This window comes from Choristoneura fumiferana, chromosome 12 (assembly GCF_025370935.1).
Source record: "Choristoneura fumiferana chromosome 12, NRCan_CFum_1, whole genome shotgun sequence".
NCBI lineage: Eukaryota > Metazoa > Arthropoda > Insecta > Lepidoptera > Tortricidae > Choristoneura > Choristoneura fumiferana.
Window position 1 is genome coordinate 17,998,630 of NC_133483.1, and position 25,886 is coordinate 18,024,515.

General features: G+C 37.6%; 2 protein-coding genes across 2 annotated transcripts in view; one reads left to right on the top strand and one right to left on the bottom strand.

Annotated features, from left to right (window-relative positions):
- LOC141433542 (uncharacterized) overlaps window positions 1-12,604 on the bottom strand; it is a 51,393-nt gene extending 38,789 nt beyond the window's left edge. Inside the window, exon 1 of the mRNA XM_074095628.1 lies at window positions 11,492-12,604. Coding sequence (XP_073951729.1) covers window positions 11,492-12,281 — 790 coding nt within the window. The 5' untranslated portion in view covers window positions 12,282-12,604. The remainder of the gene's footprint in view (window positions 1-11,491) is intronic.
- A 1,012-nt stretch (window positions 12,605-13,616) lies between these two features.
- On the top strand, window positions 13,617-24,325 carry Ns1 (Nucleostemin 1). Its single transcript, XM_074095627.1, has 9 exons — window positions 13,617-13,766; window positions 14,176-14,465; window positions 14,560-14,749; window positions 16,082-16,306; window positions 18,346-18,529; window positions 19,039-19,261; window positions 22,140-22,247; window positions 22,978-23,139; window positions 23,977-24,325. Exons 1-9 carry the CDS (start codon window positions 13,748-13,750, stop codon window positions 24,298-24,300), a joined length of 1,725 nt encoding a protein of 574 aa, XP_073951728.1. The 5' UTR covers window positions 13,617-13,747; the 3' UTR covers window positions 24,301-24,325.
- Window positions 24,326-25,886: the final 1,561 nt, after the last annotated feature.

The window sequence follows — 25,886 nt, forward strand, 5'->3', positions numbered from 1 at the left end:
TGTGAAGAATGATTTTAAGACAATAAACATTTAGTCACGGATTCTCATAATAACGGCAATAACGATTTCTACCCCCCAAACTATTTTTCATATTTTTTTTATTTTTATTTTTGTGAGGTTCATGCAAAATTTCGATCGGCATTTGAACATTTCGATCATCATTTGTTTCTAATTAATCAAAGTTTTAAAAAGCAAAACGTACAAACTTAGATTTTGCTATGTTTGACAGCATCAAAAATTACTCAAAATGAGTACCTAACGTTTAGGATTTGATAACTATTTTCGCTATTTGTATGAAAAGGCTAGTTTTCCGTTTTACTTCGTAGGCACTACCTAATTCTCTTAAAACTTTTTATTGGCCTTATTATTATAAATTATTGGCTTTGGATATAACATAGGCCGTTGAGTACTAAAGAAACAAAAGAAACAAGAATAAATGAGAAAATAGAGCAACTAATGTTTTAACCACGAAATTGGTGCAGTGTTCATTCAAGAATTTTACGAAGAATTCTCGAATAAACTGAAGTCATACTGAACTGAACGAAGAACGAAGAATTTCCTATTAAATTTAGTATGAAGTTCATTGACTCACAGAAATCTCAAAATCTTCCATGCCAACGGACAGATAGATCCGTCCGTCTCACTATCCCGTTCAAGATATTCAGTGAACAATTCGCATTACAAAATAATCGGATTCAACTTGTAATTAAGTTCACAACCGTCATCCCCACCCAACCAATATGGCTGCCCGCCCGATAGACGGGTGACCCTGCATTAAGCAATTCAACTTTAATGGATGGACGCGCTGGACGCTGCAATCTGCGTGATACCGGGCTTGTATGTAGATGACATATGAATTATGGATGCTTGTTGGTCGAATGAGGGAAATTTGTGTGACAGTTTTAAATTTTAAAGGCCAATTACGACTCGTAACGTCACGCAAAAAAATACTGTAGCGTACAGTCACAAGCTCTACTTTAGAAACAGTTACTCTTGGGTACTTTGTGATCCTCAATTTAAAAAAGGCAAAAAGGTTTGCAGGTAATATTTATTTTATCACTGACCTTCCTCATCTCACGAGTAGTGGTTGACATCAGAATTCATCATGTACTTTGAGTAAAATTTATTTTACATCCCTCCATTATCCATTTGATGCCGGGAGCCGGGACATACCTACAAACACAATCTATAATATTTTCTCTAAACCAAATAAACTGCTCAAAAAAGTCAAAGAACCAAACGCATATGAGAATTCATATATATGTGGCCAATCCGTACTTTTATGTGTTTATACAGGTAAAAAACATCGTAAACGAAATGAATCAGAAATAACACAAACTGACAGAAAATGTAGTTCAAGAGCGTAGAACGTGCTACGCTTATCTACAAGATATTGTTGATGATAGATAATGACGATAATGCATTCGTTTGATTAACAGCTAGGAGTTAGATTTATATAAACTGACCACGCTGCAGGGAATAACGGGTCAGACGGGGCAGAAGTGAAATCAATAGTTGCAAAACTTTTAACACATTGCTTGAGATGCCTTCTAACTTGTTATCAGACAGTTCTAGTCACGAAATCCTGCTGCAACACATTAACGTCATTTTATTTTGGGATTGCCATATCTCAAATTCCAAGGAGGCAATACAGAAAAAAATACAGCGATGAGAAACTATGAAATTACTAGACAGTTGGACACCTATGGCGCCCAAAAGATAGAATAATAACTCCGTAACCAAAAGCCGTACGCAGCGTGATATCATCTTACGTAAGAATTAAGCACTGTCTAAACATTGAGAGGAAAACTATTAACAGAGACAAAACCAATAACGTGGAAGTCACGATTGCATCTCAGTACAGCACGTGCACTAAACTGGTTCTGAAGCGTAACGTAACCTCCGATTACACATGGTTTGGAAACTAGCGTTGGATTTTGTTAGACGCTGTGCCGTAACCCAGGCAAGGCAATTATAAAAGTTAATAGACAGAATCATCTCGTCTCTACAGCACGTTCCTACGCAATAGGTGAACGTAAGTACCCATAAATTGAAGATAGCCAGCCAAGAGATTAAAGACACCATGACAGCAATTTAAGAACGGAAACATTCAAGTTCGACTGCTGTATAGTTTATAAATACGGATTCTGCGGTGTCTTAACAGACCAGCTGTTAATTACTGTTGCGTTATAATATAACTGGCAAAATAAATAAGTATCACGATGTAGTTGTAGATGAAGGTTTCTTTACCACCACTAAGAGACCAGAAGAAATAAATCCCGAATTAGTCGTCAAACTTGGTTAAGGTCTCGCGGTCCGCCCCGGGTGGCATATTAAGGGTGCGGCAAATTAACAAAAAAAATAATGGTGCGTGTGAAGTTCCCAATCCGCTCTGGGCCCGCGTGGGAACTACGGCCCAAGTGTTCTCATTCTGAGAGGAGGACTTTGCCCAGCAGTGGAACGTGTATAGGCTAGGATGATGATGATAATTCCATAACAAAAGTAAAATGTCGCACCTACGATTCGGACCGATTAGAATGAGTAAGTACCCTAAATAAGAGTGATACCCACGCTACTGCTCTTACTTACTTACCCCCTTATTCATAAAACTTAACAAGCCTACGTTAACTAACAAATGCTTTGTCCCTTTCTAACAAATACAAATGTCGAAGTGACAGATAAGGACAAACGAATTTTAGCGGCATTTTAACTAAAATAGGTTTGATTGTCGTTTATGAATAAGGGGGTTAGTTTATATTTTGACCTGCAGATTTGGCAGAGACTTTAAAATAAACTAATAAAAACAAAGCATAAATAGGAACAATGGCAGAAATTATTGCTTATTTTTTCAACCAAGAAAACGCCGTCTTTATTTAAATGTTCTAAAATAACCAAACCACAAGTGTTAGTGTGTCATCGTGCGTGGAAAACTCAAGTCATCGGTTTTCTTGGAAATGTTTTCCGAAGAGCAATTTTGAAAGGAATGTCTTTAAGTATTCGTAGGTAAACAAGATAATAAGCCGCGTGGAAGTTCCTTATGTATTTTTAAAATAAGTAAATGATTTTATGGATATCACAAACTTGTAAGTAGATCGAATAAGATCGAATCGATCGAAGTATAAAGACATGGAACCACAACATTCCTTAAATGGGCAACCGACTAAAGTGGTTCAAAAACAAAAACTTGAGACGAATCATATCGATAAAAACTTAAAAAGCAGCGTGGGTGGAATTGGTAAAGTATTTTTAACTTTAGGTTAATCTTCTTGGCATAATTACATCCTTAAATCAATAGCGGAAGAACTTGTAGCATCGTAACAGTCTATTGTTCTGATAATATCGCAAAAGGAAGTACATGAATAAACTCTAGGCCGCATTCACAAAGATCGATCATTCATAATATACTTATGTAGGTATGCATGTTATAACAATGAAAGGGTAAAAGAGTTATCACGGTTGATAAATAATGCGAATAGAAAACAACTTTTCATAGAAAATTTGCGCGCCATTTTTAAACTAAGATATTGTTTAATGTAGTAAATTGACAAAAGTAAGAATCATCAAAGTATCTGTCGGGTGTCCTGTCATTTACACTTACTTTTCAATTTACTTTGCTGTACATTGCTGGCAATTATAATTTTATTAGAAAGTTAACAAAGTCTGAATTTTAGTTTATTAATTAAATGAATGTCATGGTTATTTACAGAAATACGTTACTTTAACCTCCCTTAAAAAAAGCCTGGCTGCCGGTAGCATACTTGTTTATATAGGTAGGTACTTAAATATTAGGTGCTATTTTTATGTATTATTTTTTTATATTACCGTGAAAAAATAATAATGGAATAATTATTACACTTCATTTAATACCCATATATTGATTCAATTAAAAAAAATCCTCTCCATATTTTGAAAACCATCCAGCTAGGCTACAGAGAGGACTAAAGAAAATAAAAAGATAACCCTCCTTGGGGCAGTCGGGTAATGAATCGAATTGGTGATGTAGGTATCCAGGTTATCGAGAAATAAAACAGATACAGACCTAAATCTGCTGTTTGGTATGACGAAGTAGGTCAAATGAATAAGACTATGTGGTCAGTAATCGGAAGATATATTTTTGTGATTTATTGGTAAATGCACTCTAGTCATAGCTCTCAAAGAAAATAGTTAGTTAGTTTTATTATTTTTAGGGTGGCTGTTGTAAATTATTTCTGTATGGAAATAAACACGTAAATTTTTAGATGACCCAATTGCCAAAAGTTATTGAACATCTTCAAAGAATTTAAGAGTGGACAGCATAGTGATGAGATTACTCAATGGTAATTCTACATGTGCTTATTCATTCCGTAACGCTTTCAGCTGTTCGTTTTAATCTTCTTTATCTCTCTTTATATTTAACATAATATAAATACAAATGAATAAATTAATTGAAGAAATGTTGTTAAGAAAATGTTTAAGAAATATGTGCAAGAGTAAAAAAAAGCAGATTTAAAAATCCCTAAACAAAAAGTGAGTAAGGGAACGAGACAGAAGATGCTTGCAGGTTGATTTATTTAGTCTCATTTTCGTCATTAGTTTACCCGTGTAAAGCTGGGGCGGCCAGCTAGTTCAAAATACAAATAATCAATCTTTCGCATTTCTTAAGTAAGTATATGTAATCAATAAAATGTGTGTTGGAAGTCTATAAATCTCAGGGTTTTAGCAATTGATCACCGATATACTCGTAAATATTGAAGCTAACGGTTTATAGACAGATGCGTGCGCCCGCATAACTTTTATTATGCAATCGCGCAATCAAATGCATGGTACAAACCATCGTGAGATTAATTCATGGGAATCGCATTTAAAGCAAGATTATAAAAAAATGTCCGTGGCTTGGTTAAAATATGAGAGATATTTGGCAACGAAGAGAACAAAACCAGCCTAATGTGTGGTTCACATATACAACATTTATTTAATAGCAGAACCATCGTGAAAATCGTTGTGAGTAAAAACAAAAATTTATGTTATTAAGCTATATATCTAACCAAACAGAAGCACACTAAACACAGTTTTTAAACATAAATGTAGTGGTCAGTTTAGTTTACAACTTACAGAATGTTGGCAACCCCAACACTGAGGTACAGCACTATCTCGACTGTCGATAGAATTAATGTGCACCTGTTACACGTTTTTACCGAGTGAGAATTAAATTTTTATTTATCAAATACGCCTTAAGCTAGCCCTATTACAGAAACTTAATATTCCCCAACAGCTCAAATTCCCATGACATTCGGAGCAGACAGAAGCATGTAATTTTTAAACTCACGGACGCCGTTAAACTTTCACCGATTGAAAAGAAATAATTACGCGTGAAAGCAATTTGGATGCAATTTTTTGCGTACTCGTACCATACCATTTTTAGCAGAATCATAGCACTTAACGGGTCATATTAAGCATATTTTAGACTGTAACTGATGGTTGGCGAAGCATGTTATTAATTTATCAATTATCAGTGACTTGTTAAACATTTGAGTTGATTTCGTCCAACTCTCATCACTATAATTAAAATGTACCAGGTTTAAATGTTTAAAGGTATAATTTGGCTTTGGCATCTGGCTGGCTGGACATGAAATAGATTCCCTGAATTCGCTATTCAAGATTGTTTCTCCTCATCACTTGCCTACATAGTCCAGTATTCATACACTCACTGGACTTTTGAATTCCTGAGTTCAAGTACCCGGCGTTTCGAAACTTTATTGAACGCTTCCAATTAGACGATTTCTTGCAATTAAACTGTTCCAATGTCTATTATTCAGCCATAACTATTAGTGATGAGTCAGTAGGCTTATCTCACAATGATTGTTTGAAGGAACGGTGATTTGTAGAAAGGGCAAATCTTATTTTTTTATTGATGACATTTGCTGGTGCTTTCACGTCTTCAAATCGAATTGATTATAAATAAATATGCTCAAATATGTTAATTTTATTTTCATTGCCACGGTGTTTTGTAACAATGCATTCATACTTGTTTTTGATACTGGTTCTTTTACCGGTAAAATTGAGCCATCTGTCTGTTTCTTGCGCTCTAATTTTTTTAATCGTAAACTGACTTGTTTAATAAAGTTATTAGTTAGGAAAACCACCATTGTACTCTTTAAATCTAACTTTAAGCTGATTGCACCTTCATTTATGAAACGTATTTATGATTACATACCCGGTAAAACTCATTACAACTGCAGTCACAGCATGCACGTTTCTAAATTCTCTACCAACAGAATCGTGACGCCTAAACCACGTCCTTTACTTTTTTTAGTTACTTGTTCCAATCCAAATCTAATGCGTTGTTCATAATAGGCTCTCGGGGCGTCTCATAAAAAATGGAAAGGTAAAAGGTACACCCGTAGGCACCGGGCGCCCCAAAAGGTAATCGCTTGGAGGCTTTTTTTATTTCGTAGAAGACGGTACAAAGAGTTGAGGCAGCTGCCTATACAGCTGGCCGCCCAGAAGTTTAGTCGTCTAACTTTTTCGATGTCACCTGGTGGTTTTGTTTTATAGTCAATTCGCATTTTAAAAACAAAAGTTGCATTAGCGGGAGACAGTGTGTTATCAAACGGTGGAAACTGAACTAGTATAGTATATCGTAAGGTTATTTCCATTTCAGTAAACCAGTCCATTTAAATTTGTTGGAGTACAATCGTTTTGAAATTGCAAGCCCAATCCGGAAGTCAATACTTATGTTAAGCATTGTATTCAACGAAGTATGATTTCATAAACATGATTCACTTAATTTTGACTAACCAAATACGGCGTCTTGATTCGATAACATTGTGTCCAATATGTTTTAGTTGATTGATTTATAAACATGAATTGAAAAGAAGAAATACAGTGAAACTCTATGTCACTATTAATTACATTTGACGTCACTTTAGATAGAGTATCGACTTACACCTGATACACATTGATAGATAATGGTAACCAAATAGTAATTTAAGACATAACGGCTTCTTCATAAAACGACACTATATCTACGTAGACGATTTTCGTGCAATAACCAGAAACTCGACGCTGGCGGCATATGGACGGATTGACTTAAATTGAAGTAAGTTATATTTATATAACTCGTATCTATTTACTGAACGACTGTTTTACAATTTGATTGGAGTTAATGATGCTGGGAATCAGAAGTCTACTTGCTGCGAACTGCACCAGTATCAAGTACCTATTACTTATAAAAACAAATATGTATTCTTTATTGCACACCACAAATCATATACTTACTTACTTAGTGAATTCTCCGAGAAATTGTGTCCGTTGTCGAAGGAACAAACTACTTTGTTGCAATAGTTTTGTTTTCAGAATAGTAATTTGGGACTCTGGTTAAAATGATTAGGTCTGCTTTTAAGCACTTTAGTATAGTATAGCCCATTATTTTAGAACCAGTCGTTCATTCTAAATTTAAAACCAACGTTCGAATTTCGAACGTATCTAACTGGATCAATAGAGCAAACTGTCTTGTATCGCTCTGGAGAGCGATACCTATTCGTTAATTTGTGACCCGAATAGATTGCATGCAACACATCCCCCGTTAATACGTTTATCGAGTGAAAATAGGACGCACTGTTTGTCTGATGCAACGACCATAAAGTCGAAAAATAAATTGTTTACAGCTTCACGTTTTATTTTTTGGCAAGGTAACAATAAAACAATCCAATATCTGAGACAGTTCTTAATCAATTTCAGAATGTGATAAACAACGTAGTGAATTAACTAAATTAAAGTTAATTTGTGTTAGCGCCAATCTAAGATCCTCGGTAGTTTTCAAAAATCTTTTGAAGCATGTTGTATACGCTCTACTAAATAAAAATAAGTCGAGGGAAATCCGGGTATAGCCGTAGACGCCACTTTCGTTTTTATACAGCAGTTTATGTCTACCTGTTTATGGCTTTTCAAATAGAATACCGTGAATGTGCGTCCACACAAAGCGTTTCAAGTACTTTTGTAATGTAAACAAATGACTGCGGAAACGACTAGGACATAACAACGCCAGTTAATTTTTAAATACCATTTCATTTCCTTTCAAAAAGTTCCAAACACAAAAAATGTCAGCTTGTTATTTTTTATATTATAACTGGCCAGTGATGATGCGTTACGATTAATCATAAGCCAAACCCTACCCAGTGTAGTTTTATTATCACACACGTAGTGAGATTTAAATTTCAAAGGTTGTTCCATTAATTGGTCTGTGGGATACAGCCTCCATATTAAACAGGTGCTTTGACCCCTACTCGAAACGTGAGGAAATGTTTCGAATCTATTTTTTTAATCTTTTTGGAGCTAGTTGATACATTAAAATTCTGTTGTCGTTGTTAGTAAGAGTTTTATTGACCTCTACATTAGTATTTCTCTATCCTGTCAAAGAATAACAATCTGAGATTATTTTAATGGCCGTTTTTGCGTAGTTATGAGAGAATTAACTAATAAACCATAGTATATTCTAGCAAAGGACAAAATAGACATGATAGCTTGATGTTTTTATCTTCTTGGACTTTTAACTTTATGCCACGGTTAAAAGAAAATCCAAGACAATAAAATTGCGTCAAAGCATTGAAGCATTAGCAACTACGAAATAATGATTCTTCGTAGATTAGCAATGACTTGTTGACATACTGATTCTCCTTCTTTCATTTCTTCCCTTTCTGTTTGCAATTTTATTCAAATTTCCATTCCCACATTTTTATAAAAGACAAATGTGACTGGAAATCAATTTTAATTAGAATAATTTAACTTTGAAATGTTTTACAAACGCTATACCTATTTGTTTTAAGCTCTCATAATTATCACTCCTGCCCACTCGTATCACCCTCACAACTTGCTACTCGTGACTACGGCCGCTGCAATGTACTCGAAACAATATATGTCCTAGACAATTCACTATAGGCCTTATGAATAGCCTCAGATTTGCTCGGAAATGCTATGCTCGAGGTTTCTTTACAGGATCACCGACATAAACAGGCGAATTAGCCCGTTGAAGTGGCAATGGGCAGACCTAGCACGGAGAACAGATGGCCGTTGGGGCCGAAAAGTTCAAGTGCAAGCGCAGCGCTGCTTCCAAACCTAAGCAACTGGAGGTCTATGGAGGAAGGCTATGTCCAACAATGGAATAAACGTCCTACGGCTGATATGGTGATGACTAGACAATCGTGATAGTCCCAGGTGATATTAGTTAGACACAGCAGGAAGAAGTGCTCGGAACATTGATCCGACCACCAAACCAACGGGATTCGACCTTCCCCGAAATCTTTGGTGCCGCCTTAACAGGCTGAGAACTGGGCACGGCCGATGCAACTATCACCTGCATAAGTGGGGGTGGAGGGAGTCTCCACTCTGTGAGTTCGGGGAAGAGGAACAGACAATGGAACACATCATCATGCGCTGCCCCTTACACTCCTATCCTGGACCCGCCGGAGACTTGGATGCACTAACGCCTGATGCAGTCGCGTGGCTTAGTAGTTTAAGTGTTTTGCTCTAATGCAGGGTTTCTTAAACTTTTTGCAGTCACAATTTAAACAATTCCACGGACCCCTGTCAAAAAAATATTCTGGAAATTTCCTAGTAAATAAGTTTACAGACTGACCCTTTATACATACTCTCATCTATGGACTAACCTACTGTGGGACCCCTGACACACATGCTACGGACCCCCAAGGGGTCCGTGGACCCCACTTTAAGAAACCCTGCTCTAATGCCTATATTTGTAATATGCCATACGATTAAATAAATAAGTTATGCTACTGCTATGTAGTAGCTATTCGTTGGAAATCTACCAAATTCAGGTGAAATTTTAATTCCAGCGTATGTTTTGTGTTTTTGATAATGTTATCCTTATCAGCGGTATCGTGATCGTGACGCGCCTTCTTACCTGTACCTAACGACTGGCGAAGTCGCGAAAAGATACAGCCGCTCAATGACGAACTTGAGTTTGTTTTACATTCTTATCTTAGATAATAACAAAAACTGCATTCAAGGAAACATGTTTGAAAGGAAAATTTTTGAGTGTTAAGTTATTTTATCATGTTAATTTAGTTTTATGAATCATTGGTGTCCTAAATTCCGCCACTGAATTCTCGATTGAAACAACTGCTCGATGATAATTTGCACTTTAAAGTTGAATATTTTGCAAACAAATCTCTGAATCGAAAAATCGTTTTAGGAACCCCCTAATGGTTTTAAAAGACCTATCCAACGATACCCCATACTACAGAGAGTTGGTTGAGAAAAAAAAATCACCCAACTTTACGTCTATGGGAGGTACTTACCATAAAAACCACCATTACCATTTTGTCGGCATAGTTTACATATATACCTATTCGTGAAAAATTACAGCTTTCTAGCATTGATAGTCCCTGAGCAAAGCCGCGGACAGACAGACAGGCAGACAGACATGGCGAAACTATAAGGGTTCCGTTTTTGCCATTTTGGCTAAGGAACCCTAAAAAGTGATTAAAAAAGTAACTGAGAGCGAGCCCGAAGTTGTACAGTAATCCAAACTCAAATTGTGAATGCTACGTTCCATTGCTCAAGTTAGGCAATTTAAACATTATTACTAGGCTTAATGTAGTAATTTCGCGATATTATGACCACATCTAAATAGGGTTGCGTAATAAAACTTTTCTGTTACACCCGTTCATTATAAAACGAAATGAGAAAGCGTAGCAGGAATTTTAAATAAGAAACCGGCCGCAGTCATTGTGAGCGACAAATGTATGGTTGAAACAAGTTTCTTTTGTTGATAAGGCCACAGAAATGTCCGTGTCGTAGTTAATAATATTGATACTACATTATGTGTACTTAATTGCATCGATATTTTAACGCTCATGTCGCTGTTATGTTAGACAAAATCCAGTCTATCGTTTTTCAAATTAGATGCATTTAAAAATATATTTTCGTTAATGTTTTTTTAATTATCGCTGTAATTGTTTTGTAATTGTAGGTAGTAGGTACTAACAAGATTATCATTTTAGGCGCCGTAAAACGAGGCTTTTGGCCGCCAAACAATGCTTTATCGATTCGAAAATGGTGATTCGTATTGTAATTGCAACGATTATCTTGTAGCAAATCAGGCCACTCGTGATAACTCATGCCTATTAATATCCAAGTCCGATTTATTGATGTTTTGTCTGCTGGCTGCTTGACCCATACTAATTAAGTACCAGATAAATAAAAAGGGCAGGTGTCACAGGTATTCGTACCGTATCCCATACCCTAAGGATCATAGAACTATATCTAATCTAGATATAATGTACTTATGTCTTTGCTGGGGATACGCTAAGCTAGCTGAAATGCTTCACTCTTAGCAAAATCTAATACACACGTATCAAAACAAACTTGGCCACAGGAAAATCGTCGACCGGTTAGCCTTCACTAATCCAATGTAAATCTGTAGTCTGATGGCTCAGCGATTAGAGTAGTCACCGTCTTAATGTACTCGTATTAGTCGTTGTACCTATCTTACCGTTAAATGTGTCGTACGCCGTAGGCTGATACTCCTCCCGGAACGCATCTTGCGCGTACGCCGCGATGAGCGAGCTCTTCCCCACAGCCCCGTCCCCCACCAACACACACTTAATCTTCTCCTTCTTCGCACATTTCACCTTTCCTTTAACTTGAAACATCCGATTTAGAGTACTCTTCTTCTTGTCCCGCGCCGTCCACTCGTTCACTTTATCACAGCAGTTTACTTCAGACACGTCGTCTTTTAAAGCTCGACCGTTTTCCTCTGCTACTTCTGAATAATCGTAGTCATCGTCATCACGTCGCGTGATAGGGAACTGACTGGGATTGTGCACTCCGAACACGAAGGGTCCGTCGCGCTCCGGCAGACGGTTAGAAAACCCGTTCGCCGGCGTCGCGGGCTTCGCGTATTGCACCGTCGGAGCTCTGTACTGACTCGACAAATACTCCGCTGATGCGTGAGGATCAAACCTAAATACCAGCTCTGCTTCCCTCCTATCTAAGCTCAACTCCGGCGGTGTAATCTTGTCTTGGAAATAACTGACTTTCTCGCGAGTCCGCTCCTGCAATCTTCGCTCGAGTTCGACATTCGATGGTTTCCAATAGTCTGGTCGGTATTCGTATGGGTTTGGCAGGTTCCTGGGTGCGGGCAGCGGTCGCTGCGGGCCGTTGTCGCGCGGTGGCGCGCGCGGTGGGACCAACAAAGCCTTCTGCGGCTCCGCCAGGAGCGGTCGGCGCGCGGACAGGTTCGCGTTCCTGTTGAACATGATCCCCTCTAAACTGGGCGACATTTGAGCTGTCACGAGCGGCCAACACGAGGGTTATCGGAGCGTGCGTTTGCGCACATAACTCGGTGTGGCGTTTCGATTCGCGTGAAAGTGCGCGAATTGACAGGCCGTGCGTGCGGTCGGCGCAGCGTGCGGATCGCGACTGAGCGCGGCGAGACGGTCGGCGAGGCCGGTGGCTCCCGGCTCCCCTCGCCCGGAGAAATGACCTGTTGCTGTTACCTTGCTCAGGTAGAACGGCCCTTTGCGAACGCAGCTGCCTGTGACGAACAAAGCGCGTCATATGGCGAGTTGCACTGCACCCTGTAAGCCTCATTCACCGCCGCAATGAATGGACAGACGTGCCTTGTTTACCTATGAGCTTTGCAATTGGCATACAATCATATAAGCAAGCAATGATTTATTGTCCGTCATCCTCATGTCGCGTTAATTAGAAAAAAAACAACAGTATTTTTCAGATCAGTGACACTGAGATTGTATAGGTGGTATTTTACTAGTAATTACTATTTATATTATTTGTGCCATGTTACATTATTTTTAGTACCTAGGTAACTAAGTAAATTGTTGGTTGGATAGGTATTGTAACCAGTGAATAACCGTAAACTAATTTAAGTAGACACAGAATAGATAATTAACCTAACTGAGATGAGACACAACTGAGGCAGTTAAGTTTTTTAGGTTAATCTGACCTCTAGAAATGGATGAAAAAAAAAACACTTGAAGACCAATACATTATACATACGAATATTGAAGTTTGTGATAAAAAAGATAGGTAAACACGTAAACACAAATAACAAATACCAATTGCAAATACCACTAACATATATAGAACTTGTTTAAATGTGACTAAATTTTTCGGGTATAAATAAACGCATACTACGCTGCGAACGTACTTACTGGTACTATTCCAAACTAAAATAAATGTTGAAAATAAAAGCACAGTTTTATAATAAGTTTTTTTTAGTTCATCACAAAAATTAACGTAAACTTTTCAAAACTTCAGTTGAAGTTTAAAAAAACCTAAAAGTGACATAGTGCAGATAAATTTTCCTAATTAAATACAAAATTGTATTATGTCCTAGATGAATGTTCATATTTTAAAACTCTTTATATCAACATTTATAAAAAAAGTGAAATACATAATATAAATATTACAATCCATTTCAGAATTATGTCAGGCTAGATATCATTTTATTATGAAATAAGAAAATCTAGAAAAACTTCTTACGAAGATTTTTCTTTCAGTAAATTATTTTATACAGTTTGGACCTAAAATTTTAACAGTAAACTACGCTTTAAATACGTCAGCCTGACGTTTTGACATTGACAGTTTTATCTAGCAACCATGCTTTCTTTTGGCAAAATGCCAGTTGATGAGCAGAATAGATAAAATAAGTCTCTGCAATATTACAGTACAGTATTTATTCTAATAACTATAAGCGAAGTAGTTAAAGTAGCCTGTGAAATCTACAATGGCAAAGTTCAAGCTAAGTAAGTCAAAGATTTGGTATTTTTTCCTTCAAGTATGATAAGATAGGACTGCATTTAAGTTTCATTTTGTGTTGAATATAATAACAATTGGTTAGTTAGACTCTTTAGTTAGAGCTTACTTATGTTAAGTGGTTCTGAGTAGGTCTATATTGTGCATGCACACAATCAGAGTGAAATGTTTACTAACTGGCTGTGCTATACGGAATAATTTTAAGATAATATAGTTATAGGTTAGTCTCCACATGTACTTTATTTTTATGCACTTGATGTTCTTTTTAAATCTTTTACGTCGTTAAGCGTTTTTCTTGAAGAAACTGGTTGAAGGAAAAACAACTTTATTTGTTTTATTTTTATTGTGCGAAGTACTTTTATACTTTTAAATTTTCACAACATTTTTCAATGATTCCAGAGAAACCTTCAAAAAGGCAGCCAGCCCGCCTCCGCTACAAAATAGAAAAGAAAGTAAGAGATCACAACAGGAAACAGAAGAAAGAAGCAAAAAAGAATCCTAAGTCCAAGAAAGCTAAACCTGTACAGATCCCAAATGTGTGCCCTTTTAAGGAAGATATTTTGAAAGAGGTGGAAGCCATGAAGAAGCATAAAGAAGAAGAGAGGCAGAAGAGAAAAGAGCTGGCTAAACAGGAAAAACAGAAGAAAATGGAGGAGAAGCAAAAAGGTGGCGTCAGCATGAATTCTTTGGTAAGCCTAAACAATACACATAAATAATATACATTGTTTTTAAGATGCATAAAATAATAGAACAATAAAAATTACTAGTATATAATATTTACAGGTGGCCAATGCAGAAGCTAGAGGCAAAGTTCATGATGCCTTCAAAGGTGATGAAGCTGGGAATGACGATGTAGAGTTTGGAAAGGATCGGAAACAAGAGAACTCGCTCAAGACATACTATAGAGAGTTCAAGAAGGTTATATCAGAAGCCGAGGTCATTCTGGAAGTGGTTGATGCAAGAGATCCTTTAGGTATGTTCTTTTATAGTTCTGTACTTCGAAAAGTAACAGCAAACCTGGGGTGGCACAGACCTATTTGGTTAAGTGAAAGGGCCTTGTGCCCATGCCCTTGAAAGAATAAACAATATATTAAGTTTGTGACAGGAATAGAAATATTAATATGCTAATTTGTTAACATAAGAGCCAAACGGTATTAGGCTGGGGGCTTATGATTGAGCGAGATTGAAAAAGGCATTGTATTCTAATATTATATACTCAATGTTGAAAACTTGAAAAGGTTCTTTGTAGGTATATTGGTCGGACATCTTTGCTAAAGCTTGATCGCACATCTGGAGCCTGGTTTAATAATAGTAAAACACAGGAGTGGGGGGACAGCCGCCAGTTGCTTGCATGTTGTTAAATTTATGTTGTTGTATCACTGTGATTTTTGAAAAGTTTTACAACCTTCACAATTTATTAGCCACATTATAATTTGATTAGAATGTGTGCAAATCATATTCCCTGTAGCTTACACGAATATTTTATTAGCACAAATGCACAGTGATGTTCTGATGTATTAATGCGGCCTTTTGTTGTCACTTTAAATTACTGGCCAGAATCATTTATAATTATTTTACTGATTAACAGAAATTAATTTTAACCTTGGGCTTGGGGCAATCAGGTAAAAAAATGGAATTCATGTGGTATAAACCATAGAATAGAGTCAACATCTTCTAGGGATTGAGAGAAAGTGGAATGGTGTGAGAAAGGATCACAAACGGTTCAGACACTTGCCAGAACTGCCTGCCCTGGTGGTGGTGTTGCAGCGCTATGCTGCCAGTTTGCAGCTGCCTGCCCTGGAATGAATCCACTAAGCTGCGTGCCGTTCGCATTAACAAAATATGCCACTTTTAGTGTATGCAAGTGATTACGATTTTCGCTGGTTTTCTAGTAGTCAAAATATCATTATTCAATTTAGGCTATGGCTATGGGTTATGAATGTCAAAAAAAAACTACCACCGGTTCGGAAAAACCTCTGGTGAGAAGAATCCGAATTTCAATGAGGTATATTTTTTTTAAACAGATTTACAATATTATTAAATGGTAGAGTGATGAAACTTGCATTCGGTCAGCCACCAATTATAATGCGTCATTATCAAATTTTGTGCAGGTAAACTTGGCCCAACATAGGTTTCTAAGAAGCTGTTTCTGTTTACACTGTCCATTTTCTGTGGTTATTTGAGTGAAATGGTGAATAATTTGCAGTGAGCTATATAGGTACCTTACCACAGATAGTTATTGACTATCGAAATCGGAAATGATTAGTGCTAAATTTTATAATGCCCTAATCATATTCATCTCCAGGCACCCGCTGCGCTCAAGTGGAAGAAGCAGTCCGCGAGTCGGGCAAACGCCTCGTCCTGATCCTGAACAAAGCGGACCTGGTGCCCCGGGCCAACCTGACCTCCTGGCTGACTTACCTCCGCCGGTCGGCCCCGGCGGTACCCTTCAAGGCTTCCACGCAGGATCAGCAGCATAACCTCGGGAGGAGGAAAATGAAGCATGTGGTTAAAGAGAAGGAGATGAAAGGTTGGTATTGAGGATAAAATTAATAGTAGAAATGGAATGTCAGGTGAACTACAATTCAAAATAAAATAGTTTATTTTCATAAACCAGATTCCATAATAGTAAAATATGATAAAAAGCCGTATATTCATTACTTATACTGAGTCAATTTGTAACAAAGCGCTGCTAGATTTAATTGAGTAGGATTACTCACCTTTTCTTAGGGTTCCAGAGCCAAAATGGCAAAAACGGAACCCTTATAGTTTCGTCAAGTCTGTCTGTCTGTCCGTATGTCACAGGCATTTTACTCGAAAACTACAAGATGTTCTATATCAATGAAATTTGGAGTACAGATGTCTTGTCAAAGCTGCTATTTAGCTTTGTAGTTAAATTACAAAAATAAATATTTAAAGGGGGGGCACTCCATACACGTAACAGAAACTGAAAAAAAAAAAAAAAACTTGCATCAACGTGTGTCACATAGTTCGACAGCTCTTTTGAAAAGATATTAAGGTTTCTCAAAAACTTCTTTGATTAAGTGAAGATTTCCGTAAATAATCGCTCCCAAAGTAGAGTAGCAATTGTGTCCCCCCCCCCTCTATCTTGTAAACCGTTTGTCCAAAAAATATGGAAAGGTAACGCTTAATAAATACTCTCAACGAAAATTGGTTTCAACATGATCGGATATACCGTTTTTGAGTTATTGCCGAAAAACTGCGCTTCACAACAAAAGGACGTAAGTGCCGTGAAAATACGCTCTTTTTCTGGTAATAGATTTTAAGACTGTAGTAGGTAACTGTTTTAATTGTGTTATAATATAACGCACGTAATATTACTTGATTTTTTTCGTAATGGCTACGGAACCCTATCTTAGGCGTGTCCGACACGCTCTTGGCCGTTTTTTTTTTTTTCATAAAGCCGCCCCCTCATTAGTTTCATTTTATTATTATTTTGACGATTTTAATTTTATAATTTTACATGAGTTTTAAACTTTCAATTCATTTGTATGCCTGTGGGCCAAACATAGTGATACCACTTACGTTGCACCTTATGTATATTGTAACCAAACCACCTATATTGACAAATAAAGATTCATTGACTTTGACCATTCATCATTCTTTTTTTTTTTCATTAACTGGGTGATAAATAATACAGTCATAACAACATTGTTTATTTTCATACAAATTAAATGTATAATTGTATACATATGTAAATATATATACTAATTGTTGTTTATTAAGGGTATTTATTTATATGTTATATACCTATTCTTTTCTTCACACTGTGCATAAATTACTGTTCGCCTATCTTTAAGTTTTCCTTTCCTGTTTAGGTTAGCTTGAAAGATCCCTTTTAGGGATAAGTTCGCCTTTGTACTCTGTTGTTTTGTTGTTTTCTTTTTGTAGTATTTTTATGTTTTATGTACAATAAAGTATTTACATACATACATACATACATTAAACTTGGGTATGGGTAGTACATTATTATACGTATATTGGTGGATCAACTATTTCTTGTTGTTATTCTGCCTCGTCAGCAAGGGGACAAAAATAGTACAGTTTAATAGAAGAAACATTGTGTTACATTATACTAACATGCTTATTAGATTACCAATTATAGAAGGGACTTAAAACTATTGCAAAAATGCATGTTTGGCAAATTTTAATCCTATAAACTTGCAGTTTAAAGAGTGACCCAGGAGACCGTAACTATTATAGCAACCAGTGACAAGAAAAAGTCGATCAAGCCATATTCATACTACATAACCACCCTCCTACCGCTTCCAATCACATTTTTTATGTGTTATAATATAATTATACTAGCTTTTGTCCGCGGCTCCGCCCGCGTGGAATTCGGTTATCGCGCGCTCTTCCCTCGGGAACTGTGCATTTTTCCGGGATAATAAGTAGCCTACGTCACTCTCTGGCCCATAAACTATCTCTATGCCAAAAATCACGTCGATCCGTCGCTCCGTTTCGAGGTGAAAGACGGACAAACATACATACAAACACACACTTTCACATTTATAATATTAGTATATAGTATAAGTATATGGATTTCAGGTGGAGCCTGCGTGGGCGCAGAGTTGCTAATGAGCCTCCTGGGCAACTACTGCCGCAACAAGGGCATCAAGACCTCCATCACTGTGGGCGTGGTGGGCCTGCCCAATGTTGGGAAGAGTTCCATCATCAACAGCCTGAACCGCTCCAAGGCGTGCAATGTCGGTAGCACGCCCGGTGTCACTAAGTAAGTGACGGGACTTTATTACTGCTCGCTAGCCCAGAGGAGGGCACGTATCTGAATATCGAAAATTGAAATATCGATATGTAGTTAAAATAACGACGGTCAAAATATCGAACCTAACCTAACCTACTTTCTATATAACTACTTTCGATATTTTCACTTCTCATGCTCTTAAAATGATCCTTTAGTCTCTGCATATCGGGACTAAAGCTCTTTTTTATTCTCTAGGGATAAAAGTTTTTTTTTTATTTACGTTGGAAACCCCTAAACAGCCAACACGGTGTCTGTGAATGGAGGATTTTTAGGCGTGGAAATAACCTCAAAATTACAACTGTGCAAAAATATAAAAAAAACACGATTTAATTTCGTGAATCCCAATTAATGATTACGAATATGAATCTATTCAATTATATTAAGCATAGTCCAATTAGTTTTAAAATAGTTTTCAATGTAAGCTTTTAAAGTGTCACTTCATAGACAATAAAAGAAAAGAAATTTCCATATCTCCACAGACAAATGCAAACCGTCCAGCTGGACTCCAAGATCAAGATCCTCGACAGCCCGGGCATAGTGTTCACAGCAGGAGCCGACAGCGACGCGTCGGTCGCGCTCAAAAACGCCATCCGCGTCGGCAGCCTCAAGGATCCCGTCACACCCGCCACCGCCATACTGCAGAGAGCCAATAAGGCTACGCTCGTGGAACTGTACATGATACCGGAGTTTAGCACGCCGCAGGTACCACTGCGCCCTTATTGGACGACTAAAATAAATAAATAAATGAATGTCATGGGGCAATTTACACCAATTGACTAAATTGAAAATACAAACTGAAATATAGATGCACAGAAAAAACAGAAAAATAAGACCATCACTGGGAATCGAACCCAGGTCCTCGGTAATCCGTACCGCGTGCTATACCGCTACACCACTGATGGTCACCGAGGACCTGGGTTCGATTCCCAGTGATGGTCTTATTTTTCTGTTTTTTCTGTGCATCTATATTTCAGTTTGTATTTTCAATTTAGGTTTTACGGGATGACCGTAAAAGTAAAAATTTGGAATTGAAAATAAAAAAATACAAAAAGATTCCAAAAAACCAATCTTAACCAATTGAATAGTCCTAAACTAAGCAAAGCTTGTACTATGGGTACTATATAGGCAAAGGATAAACACACTTTTATAGATAAACTAGCTACTTCATACTACATAACCACCCTCCTACCGCTTCCAATCACATTTTTTATGTGTTATAATATAATTATACTAGCTTTTTTCCGCGGCTCCGCCCGCGTGGAATTCGGTTATCGCGCGCTGTTCCCCCGGGAACTGCATTTTTTCCGGGATAGAAAGTAGCCTAAGTCACTCTCTGGCCCATCAACTATCTCTATGCCAAAAATGACAAACATACAAAGACGGACAAACATACAAACACACACACACTTTCGCATTTATAATATTAGTATGTATACATACCTACTTAAGTACATACATACTTATTAACCCTTTATAAGGCAGTAAGGCAGAGACGATTTAGCGACCACATGCATTGATTTGGATATTCTACCTTATTCTTTTAGTAATAAGTTACAATATTCATTGTAATTATTGAAATTACTACTAGCTTTAAAAACATCCTTTGCTACGTATCTATGTATTCGATAGCTGCTTTTGATTCTGTGATAGTATGTTCCAATAAAAGGGTTAAACATCCGAGCCCCGAGAACAAACATTCATATTATTCACACAAGTATCTGCCTTGACGGGATGGTACCCGGGACCTCAGGCTTCATAGTCAGGCTATCCAGACGTCGAAACTTTGGCCCAATAGCCAAGTGGTTAGAGAAACTGTCAATAAAGCTTGAGGTCTTGGGCTCAGATATTTGTTTAAATAATTCGAAAGTTTGCTCTCGAGTCATGGACATTTAGTATTTATATTAGTATGTATTTATGCAAGTAAGTACAGGGGGCCTACCACGCTCTCTTAATACGATTCAGTTTAGGCTCTAAACTGAACTGCATCGCTATTTCGTACCACGACGTTACTTTTGCGATTCAGTTCAAGGACGGTTCAGCGACAGCGATACAGACATCTTCATTCACTCACTTCAAGCGGTTTTCGTACCATGACGCTTAACTTGAGTGGGAATTGAATCGCTTCAGTGTCAAATTTAGCGATTCAGTATAAGTAACTCATTCTGTCAATTCTTTTGGAATTTTAAGTGTTTTACTTGGAATAGTTTTAAATTTCAAGAACTTTAAAACTTTTATTCAAGTTTTATAACTTTTCATAGGTACACACGACATTGTGCTTCTTAACTCCTCATTGATAAAACAAATTTTTCAGTGAGAAAAGAGACTCGTGGATTAGTGACAGCGTAAACATTTTATTTGTAATCAACACAACGGTTGCTAAGAACACGGAATGACATAGAGTTATGGTTTTCCAAAATAAAGAGGTTTTAGTATACAATATTTGGTTTGCATATAGCGGCATCCCTTTCGCGACTTAGCGTTTCAGTTTTGGACCAGAGACAATATCGGTCTTACATTCACTTGTAAACCATTGAGACTCAGCTCTGAGAAATAAACGTCGAGGTACCAATTTCGACGATTCAGTTTAGGCGCCTAAATTGAACTGCTCTGCGTTTGGATTGTTTATGAAAAGATCATTGTAGGCCCCCAGATGTAGTGAATAATTCTTTTCCGTCGTATTTTCTTGGAAAAGTTCGTATTTGTCACGCTACTTGAGTCAGTCTGCCGCAGTGCCTTAAAGACAGGCGTAGGGGAAAGTCGTATCGAGAGATTAATAGTCGGTATAGAGTGGTTAACTTAAAACCTAAGTTAAGATGTTTTCTCGATTTTTATACACACTACATTATATCTATTTGATATGAATAAATGAAAGAAATTAGTTTTTAGTCAAAATACCACCAACGGGACCTACCACGCTAACACACACGAGTAATATTTATGACCTCGACGTTTCGGCAACATTGCAGTGGCTGTGCAATAGCAGCAGTTTGAGAAATAACTGAGCTGAAAGAGTGAGCTAAAAATGACAAAAAAAAAACAAATTTAACGTTTTAAACTTTCGTGGTTTTCACTCATCACGCTAACTAACACACACGAGTGATATTTACCTCGACGTTTCGGCAACATTGTGGCCGTAGTCACGACTACTCACGAGTAGACTGAAGTGTGGGGAGTCAAGTCTGCCTAGCAGCGCGAGTCCTTCGAACAAAACTAACTGACTGTGTGGGGTGACAAATAAAAATGACCAAGTGCGGGTAGTTCGAAGGACTCGCGCTGCTAGGCAGACTTGACACCCCACACTTCAGTCTACTCGTGAGTAGTCGTGACTACGGCCACAATGTTGCCGAAACGTCGAGGCAAATATCACTCGTGTGTGTTAGTTAGCGTGATGAGTGAAAACCACGAAAGTTTAAAACGTTAAATTAGTTTTTTTTCGTCATTTTTAGCTCACTCTTTCAGCTCAGTTATTTCTCAAACTGCTGCTATTTACCTCTCTTTCTGTTCCTTCATAGCGATGTATAACATTGATGCCCGCTTCGTAAAACCTTTCAAGTTGCTAACATCATCGTCTCTTTGGCAGGAGTTCTTCGCGCAAGTAGCGTCCCGCATGGGGCGCTATAAGAAAGGTGGAGTGCCGGACCAGGAGGCTGCAGCCCGGATACTACTCAACGATTGGAACACGGGAAAGGTCAGTAATAAGTTTTGTAAAAAAATATAGTATTTTCGTGCGACTGTACGAAGGAGGGTTGTATTTGCAGGTGGTAGGACCTTGTGCAAGGTCCGCCCGGATTGCTACCACCATCTTGCTCGCTAATCCTGCCGTGAAGCAGCAGTGCTTGCATTGTTGTGTTTCGGTGTGGAGAGTAAGATAGCCGGTGAAATTACTGGCACTTGAGGTATACATCCCATCTTAGGCCTCTAGGTTGGCAACGCGTCTGCAATAACCCCTGGTGTTGCAGATGTTTATGGGCAGTGGTGATCTCTTACCATCAGGAGACCCACTTGCTCGTTTGCCATCCAGTCGAATAAAAATTTTTTTATACTCACTAGCCTACAGCTGGATGGTTTTCAATGTATGAGGTGTCATTAGAAATTTGTTAAAAGTATTGGAGTGATAGTATAGGTTATATAATATTTCAAAATGGCGGGCGCAATATTTTTTTATTGTAACAAATTAAAATAAACGTGCGGGAACTATGGAATTTTCCGGGATAAAAACTATCCTATGTCCTTCCTCGGGAGTCAAACTATCTGTTTTTCTAAAAAGAGGTACAAACAAACAAACAGACTTACGAACTTTTGCATTTATAATAGGTATTATTGGGATAGTAGGATTAGTGGGATGTGCAGCTCTAATAGACTCTCGTTCGTAATTCCTTATTAACCGCGCTTAAGACAAAATGTACAATTTTGTCCAGGTTCGCTATTACACGGAGCCGCCGGAAACGCCCGAAGCCGAAGTGCACGTCGACGCCAAGATCGTGTCGGCGGTTGCGCAGGAGTTCGACATCAACGCCTTCGAAGCAATGGAGACTGAGACCATGGATGCCTTGGGACAAGTCGACGGAGACGGAATCAAGGTAGCGTCTCTTTTTTCTGTACAAAGTTAATACATAATTATATCTTTCAAAGTCAAAGTCAAAGTCAAGGTCAAGTATCTTTATTTTTAAACATAGGTGGTTACATATACACGAACTGCTTCGCTTTAGGCTGTATTAATTATTTATTATTATTATATTTATTTTATGTAACTATGTAACTTTATTCTTATTCTTATTTATATTATTATTAAGCAACGTGTAGTCATCCCCTTCATCCATCATCCTTGCCAATATACATCCCACTGCTGAGCACAGCCCTCGTCACAGAATGAGAGGGTCGTAGTTCCGTAACCCCGGCTCACACCTCTGGGTTTTTTCGAAATGTCAAGGGGACGGAATTGCATTTGAAATTTACCACGAGCTTTACGGTTTGAAGGAAAATATCGTGATGGAAACCTCCACAACCTTTTAAGAAATTCAAAGGGTGCATGTAATTTTAACAATTCCGAACTGAACAGCAGTGGGAACCTTTGTAGAAAGCTAAATCAGTTATTTTAGATAGTAAATTATTTTCATTCAAATAGTTTACAGGATTTTTTAAATTTGACAAATACGAGTCACAGAGACACCATTTTAATTAAAGTCGCGCCTTAAAAAATATTTAATTGTGACATCTACCCTATTAAAGATCTGTTGAATAATATTTTTCCATCTTATTTTGTCGGAAAAGTTCGTACCTATTTATCTTGCTTTCTCAACTAGCATACTGAAGTTTACTGAAGCTAGTTGAGACAGCAAGATAAATATGAACTTTTCCGACAGAATACGATGGCGAAACATGATTCACTAAAGCTGTATATCTTTTTCTGTGAACAGATCACAAGCACGGGCCCAGTCAAAGCGCTAGACGAAATGCAAGTCGACGAGGACGAAGCAAGTTTGCTCCCGAAGACCCTCAATATAAGGTCCAAGTTAGATAAAACCCAGGCGGCGAACAAGCGTGCTAAAATCGACCCAGAAATGCAGCTAGAAGGAAACACAAAACTAAACAAGCTGAGAAAGCAACAGTTCAAAAGGGACAAGAAGAAAAATGCTAAGCACGAAAAGCAGGCTGTCAATTTGGCGGGGGTACTTGAAAATGTCACTTTAACGTCCTTTAAAAAGGACGACTATAATTTCAAAGAGGATTTTTCGCTGTGAATAGATGAATAAATGTTGTATTTCATTTGTTGTTTTGTTTTTGGCCAGGATCATTCCTACAGTACAGTAAACAGAAAAATTGCTGATAAACTTGACTCACTTGTAACAGAACATGGAGCATTCGCTGTTTTTTTTTCTCGAACTGAACAATGAATAGAGCTAAAAATTGCTATGTAGTGCCACGAGAGTTGAAGTGAATGATTACACACACAGTTACAACATGTCAATTCAAAAGACACAAGACATTGACATGATGAATGTCGTGTAATGACAGCAGGATATTGACGTTTATTCATTCATTTCATTCATTCTGCTTTTGTGCAACAGTTCTTTTTGTAGCTGTGTGTGTAATCATTCACTTCAACTCTCGTGGCACTATACGATACGATCATTCTAGGGATGCTTATTAAAAGTTTTATTATTAACGATGATGTTGGATTTACAGAAGAGTACCAAAATAATCCTATAAGGATTTCGTTTCGGGGTACGGAACCGTAAAAACTAAGGACGTTGTAGTTAATTTAAAAACGAACATAACCGCAAATTACTGATAAGCGAATTATTTACACGTTAGTGGGTTTCTTTAGTCAGGGAAACGGAAAAGGTTAAACGCAAGTAGATAACCAATAGCTATCAGCTAATAAACTATTCATTACCTTGGAAATACCTACTTATGAACATTTGTAGCATAATGCAGTGGCGTAGCTACCGGAGGGCTAGACGGGGCAGTGCCCCGGGGCCTCCAAGCTCAGGGGGTCCCTCGGACTCTGACTTACAAAGTATAAATTGAACTAGTTATCATTTCTCCCACATTCAGAATATTTGGAATATGGAACAAACGATTTTAAATAGTTGGGCCCTAGTTTATTTTTTGCCCCGGGGCTTTTGGTCTACGCCACTGGCAAAATTCAACATTATTTGGCATTAGCACCTAGTACTTAATCATCACGACTAATCTATACATCTTCGCATCCAGGGCCGGGATAACCAGTACCTAGGCAGAATAGGCAAATATCACTGGCAAACCAACATTATTTGGCTAGTCTTAATCATGACTAATCTATACCTTATTTTCCCGGGCAGGGGGCATCCAAGGGTCTCCCCCACTTGCAGTTGCTTCAGTTACATGGCTCTATTTTCTGGGGGGGGGCACTTTTTATTTCGCTTGGCCATGTCGATAATTAATCAACGAGCTATTTCGCTTATGTCGATAATTTTATTGATAACGATTGTTTATTATACTTTTAAGAGATAATTTTTATATTTTTTTGGGGGAAAACCGATTCGGAATCGGCGCTACGAAAAATACCTAACCTAAGTGTAATTTATGTACCTACCTAGTTAAAAACTGCGGTATAATGAAGTATCCAAGTACCTACCTAATACCATACCTACGGACCTAATTAAAATACACCGCCACGTTCAATTAGTTTATTAAATTAATTATTAATTACTAAAAAAAAAATGCTAAAATTGGCTCCGAAGCGGTAACGCCTACCCCTACCCCATTTGGGAATACAGGCGTGATGTATGTGTAATTACAATTAGTGTTGGGCAATGTAAAATATTTGTTAGAAGTTAATGAT